General features: G+C 43.6%; 1 protein-coding gene across 2 annotated transcripts in view; it reads right to left on the bottom strand.

Annotated features, from left to right (window-relative positions):
- adkb (adenosine kinase b) overlaps positions 1-20291 on the bottom strand; it is a 100209-nt gene that overhangs the window by 38931 nt on the left and 40987 nt on the right. For both annotated transcript variants that reach the window (XM_034211458.1, XM_034211466.1), the window contains 2 exons: positions 18461-18633; positions 14905-15013 (listed from right to left, as the gene is read on the bottom strand). In XM_034211458.1, coding sequence (XP_034067349.1) covers positions 14905-15013; positions 18461-18633 — 282 coding nt within the window. The remainder of the gene's footprint in view (positions 1-14904; positions 15014-18460; positions 18634-20291) is intronic.

Here is a 20291-nt window from a genome sequence, read left to right as displayed (position 1 = left end):
TCCAACAGGGCTGTGTTCTGCTAAATTTCACCATAATATTCATGTCGATAAGCAGGTGACGACTTGGAGAAAGGACTGATTATATCTGCTAATCCCCAAAGAAATTAGGCGAGATTGATGAAAGCGTGCATATACTCCACACAAAGCCTAGGGAGTCTCTAAAAGCTGTTACCATGGTGGTATCCCATTAGAATAACAAACATTTCCCCTGGATGTTTAACATCGCTTCCCAGTGAGCACAGCCCTCCCTAAACCTCCCCTCACTCCCTCGCTCTCAAGCACCTGCCTTCACATTTTCCACTTCTAAAATTCCACCAGCCGCTTGGAAAAGAAAAAGGGAAAAAAAGAAGGGTGAAATATGAAATGCAGTTACGAGAAAACTCGAGTGCCAAAAAAAGGACTTTTCTTCAAACCCGTAATAACTTTCCATGGGAATAGGGAGAAACTTAAAAAGAATAACACTTCCCCTTGATTTTCTACTCCTACCACTTTTTTAAGCAGGCAGTGAATTTCCTGGAGTGATAAGGGCTTAGCCAATGTAATCCACAGAGGACCCTTCTCTGGCATGCCAGGAATCAAGAAACCTTTCGCTCTCGAAAAAAGAAGAAGAAGGAAAGTAGAAAAAGACAGAGAGAGAGAGAGCCAACAATAGGTTTGGGAACAAGGAGGAGCGGCAGCCAGCACGCCATCTCCCACACATGCTGGCGAATGCAAATTAGCATGTGTGGAAAGAGCAGCCGGACTCGCCTCAGCTGGAGATCAACAGAGGAATATTGATATGACAATGCGAGGGGCTTCCCTGACTCAGACAGCAGGGGCCACCGAGGAGGCTCTAATTGGTCTCACGCAAGGAGGGGGAAGGGGGCCAGTGGGCCACCCATAAATGTTTCACACAGATTGATTCATTATCAGTTTGCTCGACAGGCAGGGTGGGCCTCGTAAAAGTGTACCATGTTGAACTGGTGGCATGTAAGTCACTGTCACCGCGGCAGGACAGAATATATCATCCCGACCTTTCACTTCAGATATTGAAATGAGAGCCAGTAACATGACTTGCCACACTGCAGGACTACTACTCTTGCATTTCAAAACGCAGGAGTAGAAGGATAGTGCAATGATAGGTGACAGAGCAAGGGAAAACATCAATAATTTACGAACGTCTCTTCTGTCAGGATATGCCAAGCTATGATGTGCCGTCTTTTTTTATTGCACCAGACGTCAAAGCTGGCTGGCAAGTTTGAGGTATAAATATTCTCTTGATTAAGAAGTGACTGCATGTTCAAAATAAAACATATTCTGTCTGTGTTGTCATTCAAAATAGATCTGAAAAGTTGAAGCAATAAATGAAGTTGGCTGACACTAGTAACTTCTGGTTTATATTAATGGCCAATGAATGGCTTCTGTATCATTAGGAAAGCTTACACTTACTATCTACTGTAACAGGCTGCTACACGAGAAGTCGTAACATTTTACAGCCAAATTCTCTTCCGTCTCATAATGTGGTTGAACTGACGTTTTTTGCTCTGTGATAAATGTGCACAAATTATTCAATAGACCACAACAACTAATCTGTCCGTTGAAAAAGAACTGCCGGCTGCACAGACACGCAGAGCCGCTGAAGATCACTGGCAGCCATTTAAGAGCCGTGAGAAAGGCAGTTGAGCATCTCAGCTTCTCGCTGGGTGGTTGGATACATGTGGTTGACACATTTGCATCTTCAAAGATGCACACAGACAAACTCAATATGTGTGAGAATGTCTGGGCGGCATGTGGAAAACCCCAGTCCTTCCTCTGAAGAGGTTTCCTCCCCCCTCTCAAATAGCACGTTTTGGAGGTCCTTTATCTGTCATGCAGTTGTTTCAACAGCGAGTTGTAAACAAGCTGCTTGGACTGGGTGCACAGCGAAACAGTTGCTGTATAGTGTGCAGTGATGTCTGCTCTGCACCATATCCAAAAGGCTCTGCAGGAAACTACAAATCAGGAGCCATTACACAGCAACAAATATGACAGGAACAGTGCTGCACATTATTTGAGCTCCAAGACTCATTCACTCAGTGTCTCTTCCAATGAGCGTGAACAATGCAAGCAAGAGTGTGCATTGTGCTGCAGAGCAGGAGACTCCTCCTCTGAACTGGGGCTAAATTACAAAAGAGCCCTGTGCAAATTAGACGTGATGGCTTCATAATACGTCTGAAGTGTCAGCTTCTCCAGAAAACCTATCCCCAGGCTACGCTCACGAATCGACGCTTTGAAGTTCCAATTATTCCTGCCAAACCGCTGCAATCACAGCGCTGTAAAACAATCATTCTAGCATTACAAAACACACACAATCAATGTTGACTCAGTTGTTGGCAAGGACAAGGTTAATAACTTAAAGTATGCTTTTATAACATGATGCATTTCATCTTTCTTCAAACAGATATCAGACTTGGCATTTAAAACATCAAATGGGTTTTTGTTCCTTTTGAATGACGTCCTGAAAGAAGATTAATATTTCTCAAGTGTTTGTAGTGGTTTTAATCCTGAGCGATCATTTGTTACAGACGGAGGAAGAGGACCGGAGGGAAACGGCTGCATTTCAAGAGGAACCATCCATCTGATGCCTCCTGATATTCATTTGGTGGGGAGAATATATTCAAGTGTTTCATAAGAATAAAGCACAGAGAGGACTCACAAATCCAAAACAGGATCTGGCAGGTGTGCCGAGCAATTTTATATTACAACATGACCTCTTACTCATACATAATTCTGCTTGCAAATAAATAAATTACATTTGCAATTTGGTACACCACCAAAAGTGTGCTACTGGGTGCGAGCTCTGCAGACAAAGAAATGGGCTGAACCCAGACAGGATGACTGGGGTCAAACACCTCAGTTGAACCGGAAAAAAAGTGACCACAACGGTTGAGTAGAGTTTGACTGAGAATAAAATGAAGCCAGAGAGAGGCAGGAAGAAAAAAAAAAAAAAAAGCTTAATGTAAACACTAGTTAAGAAGTATTTACTCACAGGGCTAAACATTAAAGCGTCTTCTCATCCTTAATTAAGTCTTGTTCATATTTCCCAACAACGGGTGAGTTATATATATATAGAGATGCATCAATATTGTCTCCTCAACTGCGCCTGCTACATAATTAATACACACACTGACATGACATGGATATGATATGACAAGAGTATCAGAGGCGAGGAGTTAGAAGAAGAGCGAGTGAATGCATTTTTCATGAACTGCAGAGCTCCCCAGTCAAAATTCTAAACATGATATTTCAGTTTCAGAGACGAAAACGGGCACCGAGGGCAAGAGAGGCAAATGTATGAAAACAAACCCGGGAAATCACATGCAAGAGCACTCATACTGATATTTCCACAACTCTGATCACACGTCCAAAGGTCGCCTTTGATCAGCCAAGCGACTCCCTCTTGGCTATCTGTTTGGGGTCCTGTTAAAAAAAAAAGAACTGCAAATGTGAACATCCTCTCATTTTTTGTTGTACTTCCACTGATGTCTTAACATCTGATGGGCTGTGGCATTGCTGCAGCTGCTGATACTTAATAAAAGTGAAGGCTGGGTTTCTTTAAGGGTAGCGTTTTTCCATTCCTTTCACCATTCCTCCTCAGATTGCTGAAGCTATAAATAGCCTCGATTTCAAGTTCTGTGGAGGAGATACAACTTCACACAGGTGTAGAGAAGAATTCATTTTGCAGTGTATTTGGACAGAGCTGCTGTGCCACTGGGTGAGGGGCCTTACAGGGGCCATTCCTCCTCATTCAGAGCCATTACCACCCCACTGTCACTGTCAGTCTGTCCTCTCACCCATCACAGGACCCAGAGCTGCTTCACAGCCCGCCTCAAACCTCACAACTAAATCACATTCTACGCACAAACGGCCGGAGTCGTGCAGCATCTACTGTATCTAATCTAATCTGTCCATCTCCTGTGTGTACACACACACACACACACACCACACACACACACACACACACACACACACACACACACACACACACACACCACACACACACACACAGCACACACACACACACACACACACACACACACACACACACACACACACACACACACACACACACCACACACACACACACACACACACACACACACACACACACACACACACACACACACACACACACACACACACACACACACACACACACACACACACCCACACACACACACACACACACACACCACACACACACACACACACACAAGTATCAGGAAAGCCAGGCTAACATCTCAGCACCGCAATCATGTACGTTTCCGCCGTGTGTGGTTATACAAGAGTCGGTAATGCAAATCAGAAATCAGGATTTGCTTCCATAATTGGGGCTTTATCAGCTCATTAAGAAACAGGGAGGCATTGCTGAAATGAGCATGCAATATTCCCATTAAAAGCGCTAAAGGAGAGAGTACTTAGAACACATCACCACAAGTCCTTGGGAGAGAGGGAAGCAGCCATGATTGATAAGGTTACTATCTTTCCTGCTAAAATAAAACACCTAGGGGAAGCGGCAATTTAGCAGAAAGAACAGAGTGAATGTTCTCAGGTGGCCCTGATGGCCACTTGTCCGCCACCTCAGTGTTATAATGCCCGATACAAAATGGCACATCTTATTAAAGATTTGACAGATTTATTATAACAGTTGTTTAACCTCTTTATAATCAAATCATGTTAGGGGGTCAAGGAGACTCTCTCCCACTGAATTACAATCATGTTAGCTTGATTTAAAGGGACAGTGTGTTGCATCTAGGGGGATCTATTAGCAGGGATGGAATATATTATGTTTTCATTAGTGTTTAATCACGGCCGTTGTGTTTTTGTTAACTCAGAATGAGCCTTTCATGTCTACATAGCGAACAGGTCTTCTTTTTTTTACTCTGCTATAGATAGTGTATTTGGCTTTTAGGCCACCTTAGTTTTCTGACATGATTGAAAAATGGTGTTATTTGTTTTGCGCCTCCTAAAATAATGTCATGGTGAGTATGGCCTCGGAGCAAGGTTAGGGTCCTGAAATATGCTTTAGCGTTACCATGGATTTAGCACTCACAACTCTACATGCCACCATATCCTAAACACGTTTATTTACATGTATTGTGTGGCGGGATCCAGCACATTTTCTGTTTACATCCAGTAACATTCAAAGAAGTAAATAGGGGGATATTAAAACAAATACATTAATTCAGAATAAGGACACTTTTTGTATAATCCAGTATAAAAAAAAGACAAAAGAAAACTGCTTCTCCCTGCTATTATATTATGTGAAAAGAAAATGATATATACTGAAATAGTCAAGCCTTTATGGCACAAACTGTGCTACCACTCAAAGATGTGACCGGCAGGATTCAAATGAGCTCCTATTGAAGTGAGTGGGCAAAGGCACATTAACCCCACAGTATGTGCATGACAGACAGGAGGGGGGGGGGGGGAATGCTGGCATATTGTGTTTCATGTACAGTAATTGCTGCAGCTCAAAGAGCTCAGAGGTGAGATCTGAGCATACAATATGACAATGAAGGAAGCGTGTCATTGGGCCTGCAGGGAGAGGACTGTCATTAGCTACAGGACGTTGATGATTGAGAAACACTTTCTTACAGCTGCAGAAGAAAAACAACCGAACGCCTTCAGCAAAATCAATACAGTTTGAGCCTTCAGAATGCAAATAGCGACATTCTGGCTGCATGACACGGGATGATGCGCCATTACTTATTCTTGCTCCATTCAATGTCATCATTAGCCTTTACAGTGTCAAATCCGCTCAATAAAGGGCGTTATTTCCAAAAGGATAAGCGCTGCATTAATCCTTTTACGCTGCTTTCAGCAGGATAGAGTCCCCCATAGCTAATATTAATGTGCTACAGTAGGTGTCAAGAGTGAGATGGCTAATCCTGATAACTCTGGATGTACAGTCAACTTTGCAGATGGCTATCTGCCCTGGACTAGCACTCTTAATAGGCGCAGGAACAGGATGTGCTTTTAAAGCTGCACTTCCCGAACGTCGCCTTCAAAGAAAACGATAATTTTCAACGGGGCTTTCTGAACTGAGAAGATAAGCCAGAGAACGGGGGAGGACAAAATAAAAATGATGCTCGCCTCAGAGAGGAAAAATAGCTTCCTGATATAGTCCTAGCTCCCTCTTTAAAGCTGACACCTAGAACATACAGTTTATCAATTATACATGAAGCCAGAATCCATCTTCTGTTGGCAGCTTGTTTGGATCTGGCCCGAGCCCTCTGAGTGGTGAAATGTGTCTGGGAGCCCCCATCCCTCCTGTCGCCTTTTTCCACTTGCAGCCTGTCCTTAAATCAATCCCTTTTTAGGCCTGAATTTATTTTTGCTGTAACAAATCTGTCTTGGCAAATGATGTCACATAAGCGGGGAGAATGACAGCCTGATGTCTATGCGGGGAACATCAACCTTGCTCCAGCAGCCTCTTCCCAAGGTGAGTAATCATGCTGAGGAGCGGTGCAGTGTGTGGATGCCAGCCAGAGTCCAAACAAACCCAGAGTCTGTTGCTCAAGATAAACAAACCAATTAGGGGAAAGGCATGTTATTCCTCAGTTGGTGGGATATTTGCTAGATGGAAAATAATCAATGCATTCTTATTTCCACGGGGTGAAGACGAAAAGTCCTGAGCAGAATAAAATCTAGGCAGCGAGGGAGAATACAATTATTCATTAGAAAAAATAAATAATGGGACCAAACTAGCTACTAGTCATGTAATTAATCCATGCAGGCTCAGTGGAGAGAGGAGAGCACAGAGGGGAAGATTCATCATAGCTTTTCGCCCCTCGCTCCCAGGGATACATGCCCTTCTTGTGTGGATGAGTCAGCTTACATCTTCTGACAATTGTGAGCCAAGGGCTTTGTCAAAAAGGAACCACAGTTATTGTTTTGATTGGTTCCCCCTTGTTATTTAGGCAGCCCAAAATGCTTTCAAATATGATTGCACCACAGCATCGGAAAATAAGGCACGCACATAAAGAACATCAAAAAGGACAATCATTTGGCACTCTAGCACTATCCCTGGCCTCTCCCCCACACTGGAACAAGCTGCCCTATCAGTAATAGCAGCGAGCGGCACCGTTGGCCAGCCAAAGCATTAGACAACTGGGCTCCCGGTGCATGACATTCAAGCTGGCCAATAAGGATGGACATGCTAATCAAAGTGGCTCTGGCCTCCCCATCACAGTGAGGCTGGAGGACTTTGCCCGCTCAGGGTGGATGTGCAGCTGCTCTGGCGGCATTTCCACTCCCTGCCCCCTCAGGGCACAGGCACCAGGCTCACCGCTGGCACAACAGTTTAGATGCCGGGGAAAATAAAATGAAAAAAATGGCTAACGACGCCACACATGAAAAAGAAATCACAGCCAGCTTGTTAGCATGGCAATGAGAGATGGAAAGAGGAAGAGTGAGACAGAGAGAGGAAGGGAAGGGGGAAAAAAGAACTGGGTTAAGAGATTTAATGTGCTGCTGAAAATCTGACACTTGCCAGAGGTCCAAATGTTCCACCAGAGCAACGGCATCCCTGCAGGCTAAGTCTCTATAAAGCCTCCAAAGCTGCTTACAATATACACTTGAGAAACAATAGATAAGGTCAGAGTACTAGCCGATGTCTGAGTGGGACCATGTATGAAAAATAAACACTTTCCCACTGCATGTGCTAACCCAAGACATCCGACACAGACAAGAAGCACGGTGATGCTGTAGTGAAACTATGTGTGGCATAATCAATAATGATTGATTTTACTAGTACGCGTTCTACACATCCTCTGGTTACAGCCTTTCAAACTTGATGTTTCGCTGCTTTTTTATTTTTTTTAATATTCTTTGTTAGTTGAATCCTTTAATATTGTTGGTGTCCTTGCATGAGCTCTGGGAACTAGTGATGATTTTTTCTATTATGGACCTAACAATGAATCGTAGCATTTTCAGATACAAATTATTCAAAATGCTTCACTAATTCTCCTTAAATGTTTTGGAAAAATACTTTTTTGCTCTATTGCAAAGAGCTGGATCAGAAGTTTGATATGGTCATTGAACGGCAAGCTACAGATGGTTAGCTTAGCATAAAGTCCAGGAGGAGGAGGAAAACAAAGCACGGCCACAGCTGCCTGTTTTACAAATGTTGTTTGTTTAATCGGTGTGAAAACAACATTTGTAAAACAAGTCGCAGTGAGGTGGAGGGAAATTTCTTGCGGGGCGTAAGGACTTGTTGTTAGACTTGCCTTGACTCCACTCACTGCTCCTGGCCAAAAAATAGTCCCGCATATAACACCCCATGAAACAACAACTTTTTGTTTTTTTCTCATCAGAGAGTAGAAACTTGTGTTGGCTGGCCATTAATAGTAATACAATTGAGGTGTGATATACTGTAGTGAATATCTTGAGACTTATAACTAAAATGAATGAACGATCAAATCATTATAAAATGTTATATTATCCTTAGAAGTCATTAGTCTCTTTTGAAAAGGATGATAGAGAAAAATGACTGGCAGTTTACAATGGATCAAGGCCAAACTGGCAGAAGGAAGATATGCACAGGCTTATTATGGACTATAAACAAGCTACAGCAACATAAAAGGGAAAAATGAAACCTTGCAGAAGGAAACGATTCTCAGAGAACAGTGTCCAGCATCTGCTGCACAGAGATGCATATCTGTGGTGAGCCTTTGTAGACCACTTTCCGAAACTGTTAAGCTGACCCGCGTGTTGCAAATGGTTTGTGGCGAGGAGAATATTTTGGCGATATTTATTCAGTCGAGGCTTTATGTTCCTGCGTGATAATATAACAGCGTCCGACACTTAACTCTACTCACTATCTTTGCCCAGGAGATACACTATCCTAAAGCGTCTGTGGTTTCTTCATCATGTGAATCTTAATCAGATACTTAGCCAGTAGAGCAGGTTTTTACTGTCCCTGGTGAGAGTATCAACACATGGCCATCAGGCACAATTCACAGCCGCAAAGTGGCTATTTATTTTCTGCTCAGCATTACTTGACAAATAATTACTCAGTCTATTCAATTAAGCCATGGAACTCACACAAATGGCCCCAACATCCCAGTATAGGAGTGAAACATTATTCTGCGTTTCACAACTTGATCTCATGAATAAAAAAAAGCTCACGGCAAGGGCTTTGATGCAGAGGGAGCAAAGGGACAAGGTGATGAAAAAGTAGAAATATCATTAAGTCTGAACTATTTCATCCTTTTTAAGGCAAGGCAGAGGAAAACAGACGTGTTGCCGGTGGAGCAGATGCACAAAGTAATCCAGGGTGAAAGGACATGGTATTTTCCCTGCTGAGGAAGAGAAACGGTTTTTACAAGGTAACGTGGGTGTACAAGGAGAGAGTCACTGCATGCTGGTAGAGTAATATAGACCGCAGCCTGGAAGACAGCCAAAGTCCAAAAAATGTGCCCCCCCCCCCCCAAGAGGCAATTACTCAAGATGCAGTGGATTAAAAGATGTTTTCCCATTGTTGTTCAAATTAGGATGCTAGAAATAAAGCCTCCCAAAAATAAAACCAGCACAGCCATGCCAACTTTTAAGTATTTCCACACACACTTCTTACAATAAATAAATAAATAAAGAACAAATCACAAACCTAAACTAGAATAGATGCCTTTCGGTATGATGAGAACTTAATAATAACATGAGATGAACCTTGACATCCTGTAAACTTTGTGCACAACAATCTCTAACATATTTGCTTTCGCCAAAGCACTGTCGTTTAAAAAGGGGAACAATCAACAGTTGGGTGAACTAACCAAGTACAAAGTGCCTGTACTTTTCGGAAGTATTTGAATGTTATTGCTGCTTAATACTTCATACAACTCCACTGTATTTCAAAGTGAAAGATGGTATGTTTCCCTCAACTTCCTCCAACTCTATTACTAGTTATTATGTGGCTTAAGATTTCAGATAAAGCATAATGATAGTCTTATCAAATGAGATGTATGGGAACAGACCCAAATTAGTTTTTAATGTAGTCTACGATAGCTTCAGCCTATCCCGCTACCAACTAAAATAATCAGTAATAATAATCTAATCAATGCATTTATAATGATATAACAATCTGCATAAAAAGTACCTTTACATCTGATGAGAATATACAGTGCCCGATAAAGTAAATACAAAGTGATTTCAGAATAAGCCAGGACTGAATTAAAATTGAAAAAACAAAAAATCACAAAGAAAAAATAATCACATTAAATTAAGCAAATATGAAATGCAAGACTTTTACTTCTTATTGAGTTTGTTTAGATTGCAGTATTGCTATTTTTACAGAAGCAAAACATCTGAAATCCTCTTCCCCCTCAGACATGCAGTAGTAAAACCAGATCAGGAGTAGGGATAATTGTAAGCAACCTAAATAAATCTCACAGACGAAAGCCACAGGATGTCTCGGCAGTCAGCACCGTTTGGCCTCTCCACCCTAATTTACCTCGCTCCGCCCACTCAGGCCTGCAGCGTTGTGGGGCTGGCTGCTCCTCCTGCAGGGCCGGGCCAGCCCATACATCCCACTGGCACGGGACGCCCCGCCAAGAGCCAATCACCAAGCCCACACTCCTGACAGCTCATTACCACTCAATTAAGCAGGTGCACCTCCACGCACAGCCTTCTGACAAATACAGCCCTCCCAGATGCATGTTTAACATTCGAGAGAATTATATAGTGACAGCAAACACTAAACGCCTCACCCTTATCACTTGATTGCCTCAAGATTTAAATCCTATAATTGGCCCAGACCAGCGGGAGAAAAAATAAATAAATAAAAAAGCCAATAAATATGATGCAGTCGGCTTGTAATTGAACAATTATGAATTCATATTCATAAGATGCTTGCTGGCAATTACAAAATGCCATCTGATTAGACACAATTTGAAATGACATTGTTCCATGCTAAAGACGCTGTGGTGTCAGCCTAATAAAGGGAATACACATCATAGCCGTTGCCTGCCCACCAACATGACCTCCAGAGATGGGAGACATGCTGACACAGTGGCTTGGCCGGTGACGGACGGGGCTTGGCACCCATCGCTCTTTGTCCCCTGAACCTACTGCTCACACTCACTCGCACAGAAAGAATAACACCAACAAGGGTTGACTTTCAAATTTTAACACCAGTGGGCACAGATTGTGCACATAACAAAACACAAGCAAAGCGAAAAAAATGTTGATCCCTTGAGAACAGATTTTAATCAAGATGAAATGATTTACAAATCTATTTAATAAGGCTTGCCAGAAGTCAAACTTGGCATGTAAATGCGGTGGGGATTAAATTTCATCGGCAACCAAGACTGTAACTGATCGCCTGCAGACAAAGGGGGAGCCTGCCAGTTTTTTTCTCCCCCCTCCACTTCTCTTCCCTCCCTCTTTCTCTCTACAGCCTGCATTTTGCCTCGTGATCCCTCCCTGGCTATGTGGAAGGACAGGGGCAGTGCAGAGTGGTGCAGTACAGAGGAAAGAGAGAAAAAGACAGAAAAGGAGAGGGTGAAGGGAGGGAATAGTTGGAGGCAGAGGAAGGGAGAAATGTTGGAGATAAAGAGCAGTGGTGAGAGGGAGAGTGGAAGGAAAGCGAAGGGTAGGAAAGGACAGAAGAAGAAAGGGAGAGGAAGCTCAAGGTCAGTGTGAGGACAGAGTGGTCCTCTGAGTTGGACAGACACACAGCCGCAGTCACCTCCGTGCTAATCAGCCCTTCGGCTGGCCGAGGAGATGTCAGTTAGTTGTGTGTGGGAAAACCTCTCCCTTTACTTTTTTGGCTGCAAATTGCAGGGGCTGTTTGGGCGGAGTAACAATGTGAATGTGTGTTTGTGTATATATAAATATATATGTGTGTGTGTGTGTGTGTGTGTGTGTGTGTGTGTGTGTGTGTGTGTGTGTGTGTGTGTGTGTGTGTGTGTGTGTGTGTGTGTGTGTGTGTGTGTGTGTGTGTGTCTGTGTGTATATATATATATATATATGTATGCGTGTGCCACTCTGGAGTTTAAGCAGGCTGACTTGCTGCTTGTGGTGCCAGTATTGCGCTCCCCCCCCCTGCTTTTGCCCTCCCCTTCGCCTCCTTTTCTTGCATATTATGCTACGGTGACTGAAGCTGAACTCAGCTTTCCCCTGCAGTGAGGGCAAGAATAAAACTGCCAATTAATGCTATATTCAGTGTGCCAGTGTTAACAGTGTGAGGCATTCTACTTCAAGTTGCTGCGCTGCTTGAAAAGAAGGTGGGCTAGCTGTTTTCCTCGGGCGTGGCTAACCTCTCAGGCTAACAGCGATAGCGCCATTAGCTGAGGGGCGTAAACGAACAGCGTCCACAGCTGTGATCAGGTTTGTGACCTAACAGCTCTGCAGCTTGTGTCTCATTGGGTGAGTTTTGTGTATGAGGCCAGTTGGCAGAGGCGAGTGTCTCCTCCGTCTATCCTTGGGTTATTTCGGACCATCTGTGCCCAGTCATTAACAGGCCTTTTCACAGTCAATTGTCTTGTTCATCTCCCCTCTCCTTCATTTCTGCTTCTTGCCTGGTGCATGACCAACGGATGGACCAAGTGCTTGCTATTCTTCCCTGAATGTAAATGGCTTAAGTTAGGAAAGGCCATTTTACTAGCCGGGGCTAAGGAGAGCTGTGGAGTCATAGGTTAATTCAAAGTGGCATAGAGGAGGATGCATCAAGCAGTGGAGATCAAATTACAGGGCAAAGCGCTCAGTGGTAAGAAAAACAAGCCAGTGGTATGCTGCAGAATGTGTACGTGCATGCTGTGTGTGTTTAGCAGCAAGTGTATGTGTGTCTGGGAGACTGGAGAAAGAGAGGGGGGGGGGGCAGAGGAGACAGCAAAAGGAGAGGAGGAGGAGGGTGTCCATAGAGGGCCAAGGGGGATGGGAATGGAAGGAAAGAGAGTGAAGGGAAGGAGGGGGGGAGAAGAGGCTAACTGGGCCAGCACGCATACATCAACCCCACCAATTAGAGTCACTCATCTCCCCTTTACACAACACATCACCCTCTATTTCTGATGTTTACAATCGTCGGGGAAAGAAATAACTGTAAACATCACTGCAGCAGCAATGGCATTCCACAAAAAGAGAGATATCCTCTGCCTGAAATGCGTTTAGCCATTCCTTCTTCCCCCTCACGCCTTTGTTATTGGTCTTTGTGCAATGATTTGCCTAAGGACCCAGATTTCCTAGCAACAGCCTGCCACCAAACATTTGGCAGGAGTTCAACATTCTCTCTCTTTGTGAGAAATGGCAGTGCTGCCTCCCTGCTCTGCGTCTGCCACCAGCCCCGCCGCTGCTGCTGGATGAGCCAGACTGGCTGCAAGAGCCCTCTAATAATTCTGTTTTCATCCAATCACACCACATAGTAGCAGGCACCTTGAGAGCCTCTGCCAGGAATCATCAATCACCTCTTTAACACACATGCTCTAACAAACACGGACGCACGTGCGAGCTAAATAACATGCAAACATACACACATGCACGCCTTTTCTGTGATTACATTTACAGATTAGATGGTACAAGCATGCGAACACCGCCCAGCAGTCGTTTAATAAAAATCAACAAAGCGCATTAATACACAGCAGAGGTTGGTAGAGTGAGAGTCAGAGAGAGAGAGGGAGAAATGTACAATCTGGCTGTAAATTGGGTAAATACATCTGAGTGCTCTCGACAAGGTTAATGGAGAGAGGAGGCCTTAGTGAACACCGGTCTAGACGCGCCACACAGTATTAATTGGGAATAGCTGTGGCTGTGTATCTGGCTAAGTACTTCAGAAGTGCCAATGGGACCCTAATAAAGCGAATGATCCCCCTGTTTTGACAAAGAGGCCCGGGAGGAACGCCGAAAAACGACGTTTGAGATTCCGAGCACTGACAAACACCCATTTGTGGCCCTTCTATCCCCCTCAAATCCCACGGAAGCTTGTCCCCGCAACACTGTCGGATGTGGGCAAAACCCAACTGCCAATTTGCAGAGGATGTGCCTTGTTTGCTAATGCGAAGCAGAGGCTAAAAATGAGACCACACAAACTCTGGAGGATGGACCGACTGATCTGCTTTTTGGCACAAGCACCGACAGATTTTTTTTTTTTTTCTGAGGAAGGGGGGGACGGTTGGGTTGTTTGTTTCTGCCACTGGGCGGCTAATTATGAAACCTCCATCATTATTGGAGTACAGTACACTCATGTTTAGAGGGCTTGTGGGCAACAAGGGTACCATTGTGAATTTCACTTGGAACAATATGCCAAGGAGTATGTTGATGGCCAGGCTGTAATGCTGATTTATGCCGATAATGAACCGCTTACAGACGTGGAATGCAGCGCAATTTCAAGGCTATCATCTTGACTTGAGATCAGAGAAAATGTTGATCTGCCAGAATTAAGTGTAATCCCAAACAGTGAAACATGAGCATGGCAGGCCATCCTAATCCAGGAGCTGTAAGTAAAGACATTACCTCAGTGCTGCAGCTTTTCTGTGTGTGAATGTCTAAGCTCACATCTGTCCTCCTCAATCTGTGTGTGTGTTTTGTCTGTAGGGGGAAGATTGTGTAGGAGGGGGGTAAAGCCGAGTGAACTTGAATAATCAATTTTCACACTTTCACAGCACCTGTTGGCTTGTCTTCACGTAAAAAGGAATGAATGAATGCATTAAATGTAGAACAATTTCACACTGTGCAGCAGCTCCATGCACAAAGAGGAGGGTAAAATAGGGAGAATGGAGCTGTATTGTCTCAATAGGTAACATAGCTCATTTCACTCGACAAAGGATAAATGGATATATTGACAATGCAGAAGGCGCGCTGAGCCATTTCCTGAATAAAGCCTCTTAACATTTTGTCCTCTTCTGGCAATAGAGTTGGGGAACAGTCATATTGAATGTAGAGGGTCTCACTTACCGCAATATAATAGACCTTGGCTTTTTTCACCAGCTCCCAGTTGCTGTCCAAGTCCAGGTGTTTTTCCTTTTTGTAGCAGTTTGCCGCTGCCAGGTTAGCAACAAGGGACCTGCGGAGACAGACCCCATAAATCTTCCACCTCGCTTATCATCCATCTTAATTTTGTCTCAAAAACATTCCTTAAAAACATTCGGGGCCCCAGACTTTCCTTTGTTCTTTGAAGATATAAAAGGATGATAATAGTTTTTAGAATGTCTGAACCAAGGTGACATAAAGTCATCTGGGTGTCTTTATTTATCCTTCTTTCAGGAAAAAAAAAAAAAGCATTGTTTGGAACATCAAAAAGGAGAGATTAAAATAGGCAGAGGGATTTTCAAGGCCAACAGTGAGCCACACATTATTCATATCATCATGTCACATTTTAAAACTGGTCCATTGCTAACAGAAATGCATTACTAAATGAACAATTGAGCTGAGTAGTGAGTGGTGGGAGCTGGAAGTGAAGCAGGTGGCATTATCTTAACGTAGCTCATTAGCCAGTCCTCGTGCGCTGTCGCTTTATGAGCGGCCATCAAAATGAGTGCAACCATCATCGGTACTTAGGGGAAAACTGTTAGGCGTCCATATGACAGGTGGGTTCTGCTCCAGGAAGAGGACGGTCCTTTGCACGGTGAGAAAAAGCTGCTCACAGCGGTTAGCATCAAAGTGAAGAGTAACAGTGTGCTAAGTTGATCAGTGTGATGATGACAACGGCTATATGACAGCAGGATTAGGACTGCACTTGACCCGAGCCGCGGTAATGGACTTAAAGGTTGGAACAAGCATGACAGTCAAAATGACTGTCTAACTGAACACAGCGCTGTGAAATAACAGCTAAAACCAACCATATCATCTTTATAAAAAGGTAAAACTGAAACATAAGGTATATTCTATATTGCATTCAGTCCCTCAAGGAAAGTTGCAAATGTTATAGAAAACGTATGTATAGGAATTTATTTAGGAATTTAAACTACCATCAAGCTCCATTATGACACTTCTTTGTAACTATGGTGACAGGGACTTTATTTCCATACAACTTGTCTTGCATGGCTTTGTATACTCAAACTAAGATTTGCAAATGTAATCAAGGTTATACAGAAACTAAACTATTTTTATTCAGACTCAAACAACTAACCATTTGCTTTATTGAGTGTGTAGGTAGTGTTGAATTGCTTAGTATAAAAAGTGTTACCTTACAGAATCAATTCAGTGGAAAGAAAGACCATTCAATGTTTGGTAACAAACTGGAAAGACTATGACAACAGTCACAAAAGGCAAAATAGGTTATTTTAGGCTACTCAAAAATGTATATATCCTGCAGGGACTGATTTATTGTAAATGTGATCTGTAAGAACTGAAACACATTTGTCTAAAGTCTTAAATGTGATTATGAAAAGCAGCGGTTCACAACCTTTTTCAGTCAGACGGGGACCTGACCTGAATTGGAAAATATTTCCAATTACACAAGGGGATTGTGTAATTGGAAATATTTCCGATCCCCCCCTAATCCGGTTCACACCGAGATTGGTAGAATTAGTTGTACAAACATTAAATGTTCTCTGCTAAAATAATAAATAACAAAAATAACAAGATATAAAAGATCCAACTATAATTTTATATTTGATTATGGATTGAACATGAACAAAAGTGCTTGTATTGGCAGATGATCCTATGCCACTGTGAAATAATGTACTGCTTATCGATCCGGTTCTTAAATAGTATTTTTATAGGTTATTTTTGTTCTTTTTTAGGGGGAAAACTAAACAAATTAGAAACAGAATTCACATTGATTCATTGTGGATTATGGGCTGCTAGCACACATAACATAGGCCTACCTGTAGTGGTAGCAAGTAGATTTACTAAAGTATTGTACTTATATTGAGGTACTTAGGCCTAAGTATTTCCACTTTTGCTTCTTTGTAATTCTGCTCCTCTACAGTCCAGAGGTACATGGTGTACTTTTACTCCACTACGTGTATTTAATACCTTTTGTTACTTTACAGATGTGGATGAATGATGTGAAATATAATCAACTCTTAAATCAGACTTTAGTTACACCTGGAATAAATTCACAAGCTACCCTGCAGTATACTACTTTTACTTAAGTAGGCCTACTTGATCTGAGTACTTCTCCCACCTTACATGTAATTGGGGCAACAGAACTCCGAGTTAAGGAAGTTGAAAACGGTGCATTTCTCCGTATGAATATGATGCCTTTTGGCCAGCTGATGGACAGATTGCTTGTGTTTCCGGGAAAATACTTAAGGCAAACGAACATTGACCACATCGAGCTCTGGAGATTAGATTGTCACTTTTGAACGCTATGTTCTCCAACGGCTGATCTCTGTGTGCACGGCGCTGCAGCGAGTCTGTGAGGCCCCGCCCCCCACACAGACGAGAGAGAGAGAAAGAGAGATCTCCGCACCGAACACGTTAGATGTCAAGGGAGATGTGTGCATCATCATACTTTGTTGATTTGGGCATTATAGCTGAAAGGCTATCGTGGGCTTTTCCACTTTTCTTTTAACCGCCGGTTGTGTTAAAAATGTGTACATTTTATTGAACAATATTTGTTTACAACTTCTTCCCAAGCTTCACGCGCCCCCCCCCCCCCCCTGCAATAGCACTGCGCCCCCCAGGTTGGAAACCACTGATGTAAAGGTACATACAGTAGCTTCTCATATTGGAACTCAGATCGTAAGATAGAGTAGGGGAGGGTTTTTTTCATTGAAGAGTTGCACTAATCAAAGCCTGGGGGCTGTGACATACTAGCTCCCAATCCTTCAAAGCCATCACCCTTCCAATCTGACTCTGCCGCCCGACCTTTCCTCTGGCCTCCTGAGCTGTCTGTTAAACACCTGTAAGAAATATTACAGGGCTCGTCTCCCTGAGCACCGCACCTGACCTTTTCAGGTGTCAGAGCCACATCAAACAAGCTCACTAAGGCCATTCAGCGAGGCCCGCTCCCGGGGCAGTGGAGGTCCAGCCGATGACTGACTGACAACTCCAGTATCAGCAGATGAAGGGATGCAGTGGGGGGGTGGGGGAGTGTTTAGAGAAGGAGGTTATTGATCCACACCTGGTCTATCATGAAGTGGAGCCCTTGCTGTTAGTGATATTGGTGTGTGTGTGTGTGTGTGTGTGTGTGTAGGCTTTAACCTCTGCTGTCTCAGACGTGCTGATGGTGATGCTAGCGTGAGAGTCGCCAGAGATGCTAAAGCCCCTTTTACAGCCGAGAAGGCTGACAGGTGAGAGCTGGGATAGCCCAGCCATCTCTAACACATTGCTACTGTCAGCCTATAGATGGATGACAACCCACTGGGGCGGCAGAGACTGAGTGGGGGTCTGGAAAAACACACTCAAGCTGTTCTTTTTCCTTTTGATGTGTGAGCTGAGCTATGATTCCCTGTTATGACTTCCAGCCCAGAGGAGTCAACTGCCTGCCTGAGGAAGGAACCAGAATGACGAGGAGCTAGAGGGTCGTTTCTCGGTCAGAGGGGAATGAAAGGTGGCTAACCTATTATCCCCGGTGATACAGGCGGCGCAGGTACCGGTCGGCTCCTCGTTCTGTTCATAGTAATGTGCGTCCACGTGGGCTTCTTCGGCCTTCTTCTTTAGGATCTCCCCAAAGCGGTCGGTACCGATGCACCCGAAGAAAGTAGCCACCTTGTGGGGTTCCTGGATCATCCACTAGGAAAGAGAAAATAAAAAAACAGCAGTTACAGTGGGCTCAGTTTACAAAATATAAGTCTGTTTGAAGGGTCAAGTTCAGCTCAGGCAGATGGCATACAAACTGTAGCTTCACAGCAAACATACTGCTTGTGATATATGAGGGCTGCGAGCTGTCGTAAACAACCCAAGACCAATTCCACTGCACATAGAGGCACCATTCTCATCCAAGCACTCCCGCATCCATGTGTGCTAAAAACAGTCTCATCTCCTTATTTACACAAACCCCATAATTCAAGGCTTCATCTTACTTATGCAAACACAGACGGTGTGTGTGTGAAAGAGTGTGTAGCTGCTACCACAGGACACTTCCTGAACTGCTCGTCTGCCTTTTTTTGGTCTCGACAGTCTTGATGTACTCAGTGACTTTTACCTGATGAGAGGAGGGGGTGGGGGGTGGCTCTGCTCAAATTCTACAGCGCTCAGGTTTAACCTCCAAAGATTTATTGACGTAGAGTACGTGCTGCTGTTTGCTCATTTTATTGCAGCCTCCTGTTTTGTTGCTGACGGGGGCCCCTTGTGAATGAGATGTTGCTGCTTTTGGGGATGACCTGTATATGTGTGAAATTAATCATTTCACACGACCAAATAGCATCTCGGTGGTGAAAAAAAAGAAAAGAAGCATTTTCATCACCCATCCGGAGATACCGTCCCCTGTTATTTTGCACTCCCAACCCTTGGTCTCTGGGTAACTAGTTTGTGGAAAAAGTAAACAATCTAATAAAAAGAAAAAATCTCCGTGTAAAAACAAATTACTTCAGGGTCAGGTGTGTTTTTCAAGGGGTCAGGTGTGTTTTTCAAACCAAGGCTGCCAACTTACAAAACATACCAGACCTTGTGGATTTTTCTTTGGTAAAAAAATAAATCATAAAATATCTTTGCTTAATTTTTTTAACCTTTTGTTTTTTGATGAAAAATTCATAATTTCCCCAAGGTGATATTATCAACAATTGGATTTTTGTAAGACAAGCTGTTCAAAATCTAAAAGTATTAAAGTGATATAAGACTGACAAAAAAGTATGTTTAGTTTAGCAGTTGCTGTAACCAGCTTGATTATTTACTTGATGTAAAAGTGAATAGATTTTCTGGCAATTTACTTATACATGACTTGGCTAATTTCTTAGCCCTAGAAGCAACACATTGGACAGTAATAATGCCATATAAGCCAGCTGTATTTTTGGCCCATGAGTAGGTCCTGTCACGTGTCACCTTGAGTCATGGCTCAGTCATTTCAGCTGTGCTCCCCACCTGGCTGAACTACACAAACACGCATGTGCAAATCCTCAGCGAAAGCCGACAGAAGCAAGCTCTTCTTCCCTAACCTCTTGCTGCAGGCACCTCACACTTATCAAGGTCACTGGCTCGGGTACACGTCAAGTCCTATCTGATTTTCTCTTCGTCATGATGAGCTCCGAATCCAAGGTTAGGAGCTGCGGGCTGTAAATAATGACAGCGCGGCCCCTCCATTTGCAGGCCTCTCAGGTGGGAATAGAGAGGGCCACTAAGGGCCCCGTCCCTCTGATGACAACATGGTGACTACCGACCTAGGAACCATACCACCCCCCCTCCCACCTCCATCTGAACCCTCCTGCATCCTCCACCTCCTCTCCCTCTCTGCC

The sequence above is a fragment of the Gymnodraco acuticeps genome, unplaced genomic scaffold (assembly GCF_902827175.1).
Source record: "Gymnodraco acuticeps unplaced genomic scaffold, fGymAcu1.1, whole genome shotgun sequence".
Classification (NCBI taxonomy): Eukaryota; Metazoa; Chordata; class Actinopteri; order Perciformes; family Bathydraconidae; genus Gymnodraco; species Gymnodraco acuticeps.
The sequence above is the reverse complement of the archived record's forward strand: the minus strand, read 5'-3'. Positions and strand labels throughout refer to the sequence as shown.